Raw genomic sequence first — 14,040 nt, forward strand, 5'->3', positions numbered from 1 at the left:
TACACCTGTTTTCTGGTTGAGCAGTTGCGTGTCGTTTTCGCCATAATAGCACACATGTCAGCTTCAGAGGAACTGGTCCGGCAGTGGGAAAGGTTAGAAATTTGTACTGGTATTATTACAATTTTATTTAGTACATTTTCAAGGAACAGAAAGCGACGGAAGTTACTGAAGTGATGTCATGAAGAATACCAAGTGGTAGAATTTGTGTTCGGTGTGTGAACGTCAAGTTTAACGCAGGCTCCTCTTATATCTTCGGAAAATTTGGAAAGCGTTTTATTTTCATTCATGACAAAGACGTAGAAACTGCAGAATCGTAAAAGCCAATATCTTGTGTCGTCACAGAAGTAAAACCCAACCCCTTTTCTCAATCAGATCTCTCTTAATTGGTAGTCTTAATATCGGAAGGCTATCAATGACGGGGAAGTAGAGCTCGTATTAATATGAAAATATTAAAAAAATTGTTCTAAGTCAAAATAATTGCTGATTTCAAGACATTTCCTCTCCTGTCCTACTATATGTTTCACATAAAAAGCTTAATAACATAGTATTCAAGTAATTTTATGAGTTAATTTAGATTTTACGTGAGTAATTCCTATTACTAATTACTATTTACGAAAGTAAATAGTAATTGGCTTCTGTAAGTACTGTCTCGGAACAATGACAGTTTGTCCCAAATATCAGCTGTCAAGTTTGCAAGATCAAGAAATGATTAATTAATCAGTAAAACAGACAGCTACACAGCAAAATAGGTTTATCTTTTTAGCTGAAACTTTCTGACCGACAATGGTACTTTTTTAACGGAAAATTTAGTCAGTGAATTTGACTAACTAAATTATTTTCTTTTTATTTAATCATTCTATTAATGTACTTATTTATTTGTGCTTAAACTGAATCTGCCAATGCTGAATTTTTAATTCAATATCTCAAAATCCTTTTGACTGCCCAGGTGTTATCACAGCAAATCATCTGCTTCCATCTCACCCTATTGTCAGCATCCTCTTCTCTCACACCAACTACCTTCATGCCCTCCTTCATTACAGTCGTAAATCACGTCAGTCTTCCTGTAGTTCCAACCTCAGCATCCATCCACCCAAATATTCACGATCCTGCTTCTGTACATGTTCAAACCATCTAAGTCTCTAACCTATCTTACACGTGCCATCCAAAACACACCAATGTAACAAAAATGTAGATAAATTAAGACATTTCAAAAATAGATATACAAACTTCAGTCTCCAGAATAACCAAGACTAAAGGCAATCCTCCATCCATCTTTTCCATGTTCAATGGCCGGACCAATGCTAACTTTGAAGTGTTGGATGTCCTGAATGGTGTTTGTTGTAGTATTCGATGTTGTACCCAGAGGTGTAAATGTGTGCTGTGTTATTTTTGTGTGTTTGTAGTGAGCAGGCGCGTCTCAGGGAGCACCTGGTGGAGGAGGATACCGAGGCCTGGCAGAGGAGCCCTGACTTCTCTGGCCTGGAGAGGGTGGGTGGAGTGGACCTCTCCTTCATCAAGGGTGATGCCAGCAAGGCCTGTGCTCAGCTGGTGGTCCTCAGCTACCCTGCCCTGGAGGTGAACTGGGGGGGGGTGTTGCCTATTCTATCAACAATCAATATATTTATTCAAAGACACAAATGTGAAAGCAGACAGGAAGTCTTCTCACCTGTCTAACAAGAGAGGGTTCAATCTTCACCAATCATTGTTGATGATGATGATGACGATGATGGTAGTTTGTATAGCAAATAGATACAATATTCATTCACCAATGCGTTATTGCTAGCATGCGATGTGTGGTTCCTATGAAGTGATACTAGTTTTAAATATCATATATCTTAAAATCATTCTGTTGTGTTGCTTTGAAGCTGCAGCTCTTGAAAGTAGACCTTTCAGGTTATTTTGGCTGATAAATCTTTATCAGGTAAAAATCGTGATGCGTGCTCGGCCAGCTATGTTTATAACTTACCGGCACGACCAAGTGGAAACTTACAGTTGGTTGCAAAATCACATGGGCAGACATGTAGAAATTGAAGCTGCTCCACTTCAAGTTCCTGGTCCAGTCAGTGACGTCTAATGAGGTCCTCCCAAGCCCTTCCAGTCTGTTCAACCGGGGGCTCGCGGACTCACCTACCTGTCAGCTCTGTCTGAGAAAGGGATCTATGGAGCATATCTTGAGCTGCTGTTTGATGGCTCTGGGAGAGGGGCGGTACTGGTGGCATCATGACCAAGTTCTGCGAACAGTAGCAGATACCATCTGTACTGGCATCAGCTCCAGCAGGCCTCGACGTCCTGACAAATGCTCCATCTCTTTTGTTCGTGCATCTTTTTTGTTTGTGAGAGAAGCCTCAACCTCATCCACAAGCCCAGGTAGGACTTCTTTTAACATCAAAAAATTGTCAGTTCTTGGTCAACTTTGGAAGACAGTTGAAGTTCCCAGACACAGTCAACCTGAGCATCAACCATGCTCAGGCCTGACATGGTTCTGATGTCTGAGTCAACCTATCAAGTGGTGTTGTTGGAACTGACTGTCTGCTGGGAAGACAGGATGGAAGAGGTGCAAAAGAGAAAGAGGGTCAAATACACACCTCTAGTAGCAGAGTGGAAGGGCTGCTGTGAGCCTGTTATAAACTGTAGGGGTTTCACAGGACATTCATTATACCAGGTCCTGGGACTCGTAGGAATCCACCGAGCCACCAAGAACGAGTGATGCAGTTCGCTATCTGGATGCAGGTTTGGGCCTGATCCTCCCCAGATGTGTCGCCTGGAAAAGGGTGTCTGAGAATTTACCTGAAACACCCAGTGATGCCAGACGTGTCCTTGCATCGCAAGGTGTACAGTATGACTGTATGTGCATTTAGGCCCAGAAATATGTGGACAGTGAAAAACTTTTTTATTTTAGCTGTTTACAAAACAGATTCAGGATAAAGGTATATTATCAATATGGGCTTAAATTGAAAACTCTCAGCTGTAATTTGAGCATATTCACATCCAAATTGGAGCAACGGTTTAGGAATTACAGCTCTTGAATATGTAGCTGCCTCTTTTTCAAGGGACCAAAAGTAATTGGACAGTTGACTCAGAAGGCTGAGTCAAAAAAAAATAACAAGGCTGCATGGGCTCTTCCCTCGGTAACCTGTCATCAATTAAGCAGTTAGAAGGTCTGGAGTTTATTCCAGATGTGGCGTTTGTATTTGGAAGCTGTTGCTGTGAACACACAACATGCTGTCAAAGGAGCTCTCAATGGAGATGAAACAGACCATCCTAAGGCTGAAGCAGCAGAAAGGAGGAAACCTAGTGTTTGGTGACGTCCATTGGTTCCAGACTTCAGGCACGCTGCAAAGGATTCTCATGACAGAGAGGGTATTTTGTCCATGGGCAAAATGGCTCATAACTGTTAAAATTTTGCCAGCCACTCAAAGTAGTACTGACATTTTTTAGCCCGTGAGTGATTTTAATGTACCAGGCAAGTTGTAGATTTCTCTTTTAGCCCATAATCGTTGATGTAAACAGGCCCATTTTCACTAATAATATCGTAAAAAGCTTAATGTAAAATGGAAAAAATGTTACGAATAACATCAACACTAAAACCTATAATCATAACGCTAACAGCTGGCTGTTTAAACTTTTAGCAGAGAAAAAAGAATTAAGGTTGCTTTAGAAAAGCATCAAGACATTCAGACGCCATGCCTTTTACACATTAAAAACTGATTACGGCCTTTCAGTCATTGATTCATGTGACTGATAACATGGTGATGTAAGGAGTCTCCAGTCTGCAGCTCTTCGTAGCTGTGCTCCCAGGTACTTTCCCTAAAGCTGTCTGAGTTTGCCTTTATACACTGCCCTCTTGCAATTTGCATGGCAGGAAAAAGATTTCAGCTTGATGGCAACATATTCTTCTTGAAAAGCTCAATGTATTTTTCAGAGCTGACGTTGGGAAGCGGGTTACCCTTGAAACAAACTCTTACTGTGACAAAACATGGCACAGTGCCCGCCGTTGGGAGTGGGTACAGTCTTGATGACTTTTTTTTTTTCTTCAATTTTTTTTCGACCGAAGCACTCAATCCGTAGGTAACTTTATTATGCCTTTTTTGCGCACTGTGTTTTGAAGGTGTTTATCATAGCATCTCACAGCATGTACGTTCGGTGGCAGTCGGACCTCTGTGTGTAGCATTTGTGTGTTGTCCCCCTGCCTTTGTGTGCTCTCTCCAGGGTTCCCTGACTTCCTGCCACCTTCCAAAAACATGCAAATGTTGATTTGTATTAATGGAAGACTTTAAAATGCTCATAGGTGTGAAGAGAGAGTGAACGATTGCATGTCTCTATTCATGGAACTGTGATTGACCTGTGGCATGAAAAACTCAACTGCTTGCTCATTGTCTTCAGCATTGGCTCCATGAGGAAAATATGAATGAATGAGTGAAAATATCATCTGCCATGATAATTATTCAGGTTTGGATACTATTGTCCCTCTGAATTTCTTGAATCACCTCATTAAGGTTTGGTGAAAATGTATATCAGGACACTCAGAAATCCTTTAAATTAAGAATACTTTTTTAAGACCACACTTTTCTTTAACTTTTCTACACTTTATCTTTATTTGTAAATTTATCTAGCTTATTGCTTGGTTCAGTCATTAGGCTGATAGGAGTTGACTTACCAAACCAAATAATTTAAACAAGAGAACATTAAATAGCTCATCTGAAATGCAAATGCTTTTAGCTGAAATGAGCTGAGTGCCCGCCTTTAGCCCCCCCTTTTTTAGACAAATGCAGCCATAATGTTGTGTTTTACATTCTGGTGATGTGCGACAACTCTTAAGATAAAGCTCTGTGCCTTATAATGTCAGCAATAAACAGAGGTCAGAGTTACTGGTAATCAGGAAATCATCACTCAGTGAATAGACTAAATTTAAATACATTTGAATGGCTTTTTAAGAAAACAAATATACAAAACCTCCTTGACATCCAGTAATGAACATTCTAAAAGCTTTCGTTTATGGAAATGAGCGGGCAGTATAACTGTGGCTTCACAGCTCAGTTAGCTGCTTTGCTCTTTTGCTGAAATAATGCTAGAAAATATTTCAAAACCAGCATGTACATCTGTGTGAAATACCAAACCTCCCCTGAATTTAAGCACCCCGAGTGTGCCAGCAATTTAAATAATCCTAACTAAACTGACATTTATTTTCTTAACAAGTCATAGACGTAGAAGACATGTTCAGAGGCAGGAGTCTCGCAGTTTGTTGTACAGCACAGCTCAAGGTCAAGTCTCACTAAATGGTTAAAGCGACCTTGGCAGCTTTGTTTCTTTCTCTCTTTTGTGCTGCTTTTAATGAACATTCCTCATCCCTGCTGTTTATGTGTGTATTAATGTGGGCTGCTGGAACCTTCCCATAACCCCATATAACTAATGGCATTTGTCACAGTGCATTGTTGCTGCCTGTGCCCAATGAGGCTAATGAAATATTGCTCAGAAATGCCGTCCAATAATGTGATTATGTTCCCCGCTTGCTTTCAATTTGCTATAACTCTGCCTCCTACGGCCATTAATGTCGTAATACCACTAACATGATGTTCTGTATTTAGCTGTAATATTACTGTACAGTTTGAAGGCAGGGGCATTACCCTGGTATAGCACCTGGCATGTTAATGTTCAGTCTGTTATAAGCGGAGGAAAAAATTCCCTCTGTGTTTTTCTACATGAAAACTAAAGCTTTAGTTTGGAGTCTGAAGCCGAAGGGTGTGTCTGTACTGCAACCCCTGCAGCCCTATGCAATAAGAAGTTACATGGCAGATTTATTTATCCCAATGTCTATAATCCTGCTGGCTGCAACCTTTAAGACATTATAGGGAAGGTGTAAAATTGTATTCTTCTAAATTTGCTACCTTGTTCTTTTAGTCAAATGTGCATTTTGAAAAGCTGAATGCAAGGAGAGACTTTAGGAAGTGACTCTGCTTTTTCTTTACACTTTTTCTATGTTACATAATTATGATATAATAAAGACATTCACCTCGGAACTCTTTTTTTTCATGCATCAGTTCCTGACCTGAATCACCATGGTTACCAAACAGTGTCTTGATTGAGGCAGGTAATGTGTCCTGGAGGTCTGCAACCTAGGTTCTCCCACCTCACCTTACCTCCCACAACAGAGATTATAAATCTTCCTCTGTATTCATGCAGGCTATTAGCTATTATTGACACCATGCTGCCAAGCAGGATATGGTGCATGGATGAAGTGGGTTTCAAGTGTCGAGGAGGGGTTTCGAACTTTCTAAAGGCAGAGCAAAGTGTACCTAATTGACTTTGCATACCATTTTTTTATCAAATGGGAGGCGAACACGAGGGTTAATTTTCTGTACTAAATTAAAAAGCAAGGCTTGATGTCACCGAGCAGCGACATAAGTAGCCTCACTAAATCCTCTCAGTTGCCATGAGAAAGCTTGGCAGCCAATGTGTCTTAAGATCTATGGCAGTGACCTTAACTCTGTCCTCTTGGTAGATGCTCCACGGCTGCAGGGTCCCATCATCCTTTGTCAAACCTATTCTCACCCGCCCTGCACCTTTCCTGGAGGTTTTTAAATGGGGACAGCACATTTAACTGACACTCGAGTTTTTTTGTAACAAACAGTTCAAATATCTTTTGGACTTTTTTTTCGCAATAGATTGTGTCACTGTTATTGTTTCTGTTCATCTGGTAAGACCCAAAATGATCACTGTCTCACAGGTGCTGTATGAAGACAGTCAAATGGTGACTCTGACTGCTCCCTATGTCGCTGGCTTCCTGGCTTTCCGTGAAACCCCCTTCCTCCTGGAGGCACTAAAGCGTTTGGAGGAGATCAACCCCTCACTCCTGCCTCAGGTCAGCTTCTCCAAAACAAATTACACCTCCCTATTTTAATGCATTGTCAAAAGTTATTCATCATCTTCATCAAATCTGGGCAAGCACAACATGATGTGTGTGAAAGCAACAGAAAGAACTAAATGTACAACGTGCCCAAAGCAAATCATGTTTCCCTATTTCTTTCAGTTTAAACTCTGACATTTACATTTGACCTTGTTATATTTAAACTCTGACATTTACATTTGACCTTGTTATCTTTATAATTAATTTTTCCATTGTTTTCCCAATTATTCTGATGCTTTGTTATTCATTAGCAGACCATTTCTTTAATTTTATAAAGGTAATATCTTGCTGGTTTAGGTTACCAAAATATGTACTTATTTAAGGTCATTTTTCAATGACCAATGAGTCAATCTTTGCACATTAGTCAACCGTTTTGTGTAATTTCTTGTTGATTTCTCACTGATTTTTTTCACTCTGCAAACAGTGACAACTTGAGAAAACTCTTTGAATACTTCCGCACCCACTCATGTCCATTGGTCACTGCCCACACGCTCGCGCTTGCTCCTATTCATCTGTGGCAGCCACATGTGCTTGCCTGACCTCAGGCTCAGGGCATGAAGCATGAAGCAGGACTGCTGGAATCCCCAATCATTCCGGCAGTTTCATTATCATTTTGCACCAACGGTCACCTATAAGTATTTGCTAAACTTCCCAATACTGTTGGTTAACATTAGATGATGCTAAAACACATACACGCCTATAGTATATAGATACACACACACACACACACACACACACACACACACAGCAACAGACACACATATATATATACCAATTCCATTACTATAGTGTTACATTTGGCCTTGGATTGGATGATTACGTTTCTCGTTGTTATGGTATTTTGTATTTTCTCTCTACAGGTGGTGTTAGTGGATGGGAATGGCCTCTTCCACTACAGAGGTATGAAAACTTTCTCTGAAAAAGTAGTTTTACTTCTCTAAGAGTGACAGAAAACCTTTCTTGTTTAACATGCTGGCTGTATACTTAATGTTTATGTTTACTTCAGTTTTTCGTTAAAATTGTTCATGGAAGAAAAAGCTGTGTGAAAATTTAAACATTTTGGAGATTTGTCTTCAAAAAATCGATTGCACCTGGGGGGATGTTTTTTGTTTGTCTTTCTCATCAAGGCGAGACATAATAACAATTTAATTCACAATATGAAATCATAATAAAATCATTCACAGCATTCTGTTGCATTATTTAGCGCAATTGTGCAACATTGATGTTTTATGAGACGTATGCGACCTCTGTCTTGAATGTATCGTGCTTTTGGGACCGTGCACTGCCGATTTCATGAAACCAGGCAGTATTTCCTCGACTTGCTGCAGGCCAGACAGGGTAGTTACGAACTGATTCTTTGATCTTTGATAATATTTGACGAGCAGAGTGAACATGGTGTTCAAACTGTTGAACTATTCCTTGATGGAGGACAAGGCAAAGTCATACACTTCTAAAAATGGCTTCTGGCTGCAGGACATGCTGGACAAACATTCCAGTGTTGTGAAAGTTATTTTCAGCTCACATTGAGATGAACTGCTGTGTAATTTGTTTAAAGATAAGCAGAGCAACAGCATATATCATATTATGCTAATAGGATAGGATGGAACTTTATTAATCCCTTGGAAGACCCTTAGGGAAATTATTATTCATGTATTTATTTGGTAATCTTTTATCCCAAAACAATGTTGGAGGTTCAAACCTTTGACCCTGATAATGAATCTATATCCCATTTACATTGCATTATTGCTGAATGTCTGTGGAGGTTCTCAGACATCCAGGTCATGGTCAATTCTTGCCAAAATCTTCTTATCGTAGCAACAGGAAGAAAAAGAAGAAAATCCAAGGCCAGTTGCTATGATAAAAATATTTTAACAAGAACTTAAAGCTGAATTTCAAACTTTGTCTATATTTATCTTTTTCTTTTTCAATCATATGGTTAAAGGACGCAATCAAAGATTTGATTTTCAGTTAAAATGAAATGTGGACAACCAAACAAAACAGCATAATAAAGAAATGAATATCAAAAGAGCGAAATAGAAATAGATAAAACAAGGTACTTTTGGCAAGTTATCTATACATCATTCTAAGACAAAAGCAGACCTTCAACTCAGAAAAGAATGAAACAAAACTGATGTCAAAAGGTAATTTTACTTCTTACTCAATTTCATCAGGACCCTAGCTATGGTACCTTAGCGTTAAGATGAAAAAAAATAACAGTGTTTATCAAATGATGTGACCATGGCTGTTTGGACTGCAGAATTCGGGCTGGCGTGCCACCTTGGGGTGCTGTCAGGGCTGCCCTGTGTGGGTGTAGCCAAGAACCTGCTGCTGGTGCAGGGGGTGCAGAAAAGTGAAGAGCACCAGTTACAGGTAGGAAACTTCATTCATTTGATTTTACCCGAACATTGATGAAGATATTGAACTGTGGTTTTTCCTTGTGTGCTACAGTGGCTTACAGAGCTGTGAACAAATATAGAAGACTTGCCAGCAGGACACATGTATTAATTCTGTGGCTAATCTGCATATACTTTTTTCTCTGTATTTTATTGTTGTTGTTTTCAAAATCATAGGAAAAAGCCTCAGGCAGGCACGGGCGGTTGTCTCTCTCCCAAGTCCAGATAAATGCAGAGGGTTCCATCAGAAAATTGTCCATGGAAATGGGCTACTTTGAGTCGAAGAAGGCATGTTTGGAAGCAGAAAGAAAAGAATAGAGTTTAGGACTGAGAGAAGGGACTTTGAATATTGGGACAATGACAAGAAAAGGTAGAGTTGGTGGACATAATGCAGAGAAGAAAGGGGGATATACTGTGTGTCCAGGAGACCAGGTGGAAAGGTAGTAAGGCTAGAAGCTTAGGAGCAGGTTTGAAGTTGTACTGTCATGGTACTGACAGGAAGAGAAATGGAGGAGGAGTTATCTTGAATGAGGAGTTTGTGAGGAATGTTCTGGAGGTGACAAGAATGTCAGACAGACTTATGAGTCTGAAACTGGAACTTGAAGGTGTGATACTCAATGTTGTAAGTGGCTATGCCCTGCAGGTGGGATAGCCACTGAGTTTGAGGAGAAGGCGAAGTTCTGGAATGAGTTTGATGAGGCGATGCAGAATATCCCCAGAGATGAGAGAGTGTTAATTGATGCAGACTTCAGTGGACATGTTGGTGCAATAGAGATGATGAAGTGATTGGTAGGTTTGGTACCTGGACAGACAGACAGACTACAACTTGTATAGATAAGGTAATCTGAAAGAGATCAGTGACTGCAAAGTAGTTGCAGGTGAGAGTGTACCCAGACAGCATAGGATGGTGGTTTGTAGGATGACTGGTAACAAGGAAGATCAAGAGGAAAAAGACAGAGCAGAGGACAAAGTTGCAGGAGCTGAAAATTGTATGCTTTTTAGGGAGAAATTGAGAATACAGTCATTTGGCAGATGCTTTTATCCAAAGCGACTTACAGTGGAGAAGCGGGTGATTGAACCCAGGACTTCATACATGCAAAGCATGCACTCTACCACTGAACTACACATTCATGAGAAAGACTCCGGGGGTCGGGGAGACCTTCCAGATACTTGACAAGAACAGTAAATGTGATCAGAGAGACAGGTAGAAGAGTACTTGGTGTGTCGTCCTGAAGGAAAGTAGATAAGAAGACTTTGTAGTGGAATGGGGAAGTACAGGAGTATATACAGAGAAAGCGGTTAGCAAAGAAGAAGTGGGATACTGACCGGACATGAGAACAGGGAGATACAGCGGAAGTTAAAGGTAGAGGTAGAAAAGGCAAAACAAAGGGATAACTTGTATGCCCGGTTGGATAGTAAGGAGGGAGAGAATGATTTATTCAGATTGATAAAACAGAGCGATAGATATGAAAAGGATGTACAGCAGGTCTGGGTGATTATGGATAGAGACTGAAATGTATTGATCGGTGGCTGAAGAGGGATGGGAAGATGGAAAGAGCACTTTGAAGAACCGATGAATGAAGAAAATAAAAGGGAGGGAAGTGTAGTAGAGGTGACTATTGTATACCACAAAGTAGCAGAGATTGTTCATAGCAGTATGGCTTCCTGCCTTGAAAGAGTACTACAGATGCAGTATTTCCTTTGAGAATGCTAAAAGAGAAGTACAGAGGGAGCGGTGTTGCATTTTTGTAGACCTAAAAGCATATGACAGGGTGCCAAGAGAGGAACTCTGGTATTGTATGAGGAAATCTGGAGTGGCAGAGAAGTATACTAGACTGGTGCAGGACATGCATGCTAGCTGTGAGACATTGGTGAGGTGTCACGGCATAACCGAGAAGTTCAAGGTTGAGGTGGGACTTCATCAGGGATCAGTTCTGAGCCCCTTCTTGTTTCCAGTAATGGACAGACTGATAGATGAGGTTAAACAGGAATCTCCAAGGACCATGATGTTTGCAGATGACATTGTGATCTGTAGTGAGAGCAGGGAACAGGTTGAGGAAAATCTTGAGAGGTGGAGGTATGCTCTGGAAAGGAGAGGAATGAAGGTCAGTCGCAGCACGACAGAATATATGTGTGTGAATAAGGGGAACCCGGGTGGAACAGTGAGGCAACAGCGAGTAGAGATCAAGAAGTTGGAGGATTTCAGGTACTTGGGGTCAACAGTCCAGAGCAACGGAAAGTGTGGAAAAGAGGTGAAGAGATGGGTTCAAGCAGGTTGGAATAGGTGGAGAAAAGTGTTAGGGGTTCTATGTGATAGGAGACTATCAGCAAGAATGAAAGGAAAGGTGAACAAGACAGTAGTGGGACGAGCGACGCTGTATGGACTAGAAACAGCAACATTGGCAGAAAGACATGAGTCAGCTAGAGGTTGCAGAGATGAAGATGGGATCTCTTTGGGAGTGACAAGGATGGATAAAATCAGTAAGGAGTCCATAAGAGGGACAGCTCATCTTAGGTGTTTTGGAGAGAAGGTCAGAGAAGCCAGACTGAGATGTTCCTTCATGTACAGAGGAGGGAGAGTGAATATATTGGTTTAATTGGAGCTGCATGGCAGGAGGTCTAGAGGAAGACCAAAGAGAAGATTTATGGACATAGTGTCAGAGGATGTGAAGGTAGTTGGTGTGAGAGAGGAGGATACAGAGAATAGGGTTAGATGGAGAAGGTTGATGCGCTGTGGTGACCCCTGACGGGAAAAGGCGAAAAGAAGAGAAGGAAAAAGCAACGATTTGAAGAATTTACAATAAAATACTTGTTATTAGTTAACAATAACTATCAGCAAATGAAGAGTAAGAAAGTACTTGAAGAGTTAGGATGCTGCATGAAATTTCCATCATTTTAACGCTTGCCAAAGCCACTGAATGCAACAAATTAACAAAATGCTGATAATATGTTGTTTTTTTTTTTGTTCTGTGTTTGTCCTGTGAAGTTCTTTCCGAGCAGATGTTTGATATATATCCAACTGAGTATGTGATTCTCAGAAAATCATGATTTTTTTTGCCGTAATTGACCAGACATATCTCCCAGCATTCACAGGAACAACGTATGAGAGTAACAGTGGAACACATTTTTTATCAAAAATAAATATCATGGATTTTGTTCAGGCTCTGAGCGCAATATTTTCTGTCATATTATTCCTAAGAAAGGAAATAAATATCAGTGAGGTACAAAGCAAAGGACAGAATTTTCAATTGCTCTTGAGTGTGATGGCACATGAACTATTCATGTGATTGTGTGCGTGTGTGCGTGTGCGTACACACGCCTGCACGCACCTTGTTTTGACTTTTATTATAATAGGTGTGACTTTTATTGCAAGCCAAGGCCTCCTAGTGTAGGTATTACTTTTGTGACTCTTGGAATACAGATTAAGCCTGAGCAACCACCTATTGTTCAAAGTATACCTGTGGGAGAGGAAAGAAAAAAAAAAAGGGGGTTTCATTAATATGCAAATGTTGATTTTGTTTCTGTCTGCAGCCCCGGTGACCTGTTTTGGAGAGAACAACATCAAGTAAAAGTTAAATTTAAAGGTTGAACGGGCATCTGGCTGCTTTCTAAAATTAGATAAATAATTTCAAAGGAGTTCGTAATCGAGGCAAATTAACCGGTTATGCTGAGTGAGAACCAAACTATTAACAAACACTCAGATACATCCTTTTTGTTCACCGTCAGACTGTCGACTGTTTCCTGTTTTCACATTTCACATTAATGCATAAGCACACACTGTTGCCGGCTGCTTCGAAATATACGATTTGAATATTCAATAAAAGTTAGTTCACAATCGGCAGCAGCCTCTCCGACAGGTAACAAAGAGATTCAACCCCCTTTCCAAAAAAAGGATAATTTTTTTCTGTTTGTGTAAGGTGAAAATTGAGCTCAAGTGCATTGCCTGGGGAAAATGTCACTATGCTAATTCTTTATACTGTAATTGATGTTGATTTGGAGAGAAGCCGTGATGGCCATCTTTTGTAACAGGGATGACAAGAGCTACTCGAAAAAGGTTCTGAGGGAACCGGCGTTTTACGCAGCCATCTGACCCATAGCTAACAGATCTACGCGCACGTGTTTATGTAAACAGGCTAATATAATTCCCTGCTGGAGTTAATCTATCTTACCCAATTACTGTCTGTGGCTCAGGTTGTGTCAGTTCATTTCAGCCGAGGGGAGGAATATGATCGATTTGTTCCCACAAAACATGGTCAGCTGAGGCCACAGACCTATATATCTATGGAGACGATCTCTGTGACACAAATCATTGAGGTTTGACAGAGGGAAATGCGAGGTGTCTGGTAGCTTATACGTTACACTACCGGAGCTTTTAGATTTGGAAATTCTATAACTATAATGCAAGCCGCATTAAGCTCCCGACCGCATTATCAGAAAATTAACCCTCAGCTTTCACTGTCTCAATGAACCACTGTGCTGAATCACTTGGAAGTGATCCACTGCTGTGCTCCGTGACATATCTGCGAGAGTTTTTGGAAAACAGCATGTTGGCAAGGTTCTTTGAAGGTTACACGCAGAATGTACTCTGTGCTGCCGTCACGAGAGCCTCTGAAATATGTGTGTATTTTCCCTGCACAGGTGTTTGATGGCTTTGAGAAAAAGAATGATGTGTTTGCTGATTTATTTTTTATTTTTTTTACACCTCGCAGTTATCCCCACGTTCGCAACATTAGATTGATTTAA

The 14,040-nt window shown here is 40.5% G+C and overlaps 1 protein-coding gene across 4 annotated transcripts in view; it reads left to right on the forward strand.

Annotated features, from left to right (window-relative positions):
* LOC147214067 (endonuclease V-like) overlaps window positions 1-14,040 on the forward strand; it is a 77,150-nt gene continuing 63,110 nt past the window's right edge. For all 4 annotated transcript variants that reach the window (XR_015104433.1, XR_015104434.1, XR_015104432.1 and 1 more), the window contains exons 1-5: window positions 1-92; window positions 1,404-1,575; window positions 6,725-6,859; window positions 7,765-7,804; window positions 9,162-9,274. Coding sequence is in view for 1 of the 4 variants with exons in the window: in XM_086142558.1 (XP_085998684.1) it covers window positions 55-92; window positions 1,404-1,575; window positions 6,725-6,859; window positions 7,765-7,804; window positions 9,162-9,274 (498 nt within the window). In the remaining 3 variants the exon portion in view is untranslated. The remainder of the gene's footprint in view (window positions 93-1,403; window positions 1,576-6,724; window positions 6,860-7,764; window positions 7,805-9,161; window positions 9,275-14,040) is intronic.

Source organism: Fistularia commersonii, chromosome 35, assembly GCF_037954325.1.
Source record: "Fistularia commersonii isolate RoL2024-O1a breed Wild chromosome 35, RoL_Fcom_v1.0, whole genome shotgun sequence".
Taxonomy (NCBI): Eukaryota; Metazoa; Chordata; class Actinopteri; order Syngnathiformes; family Fistulariidae; genus Fistularia; species Fistularia commersonii.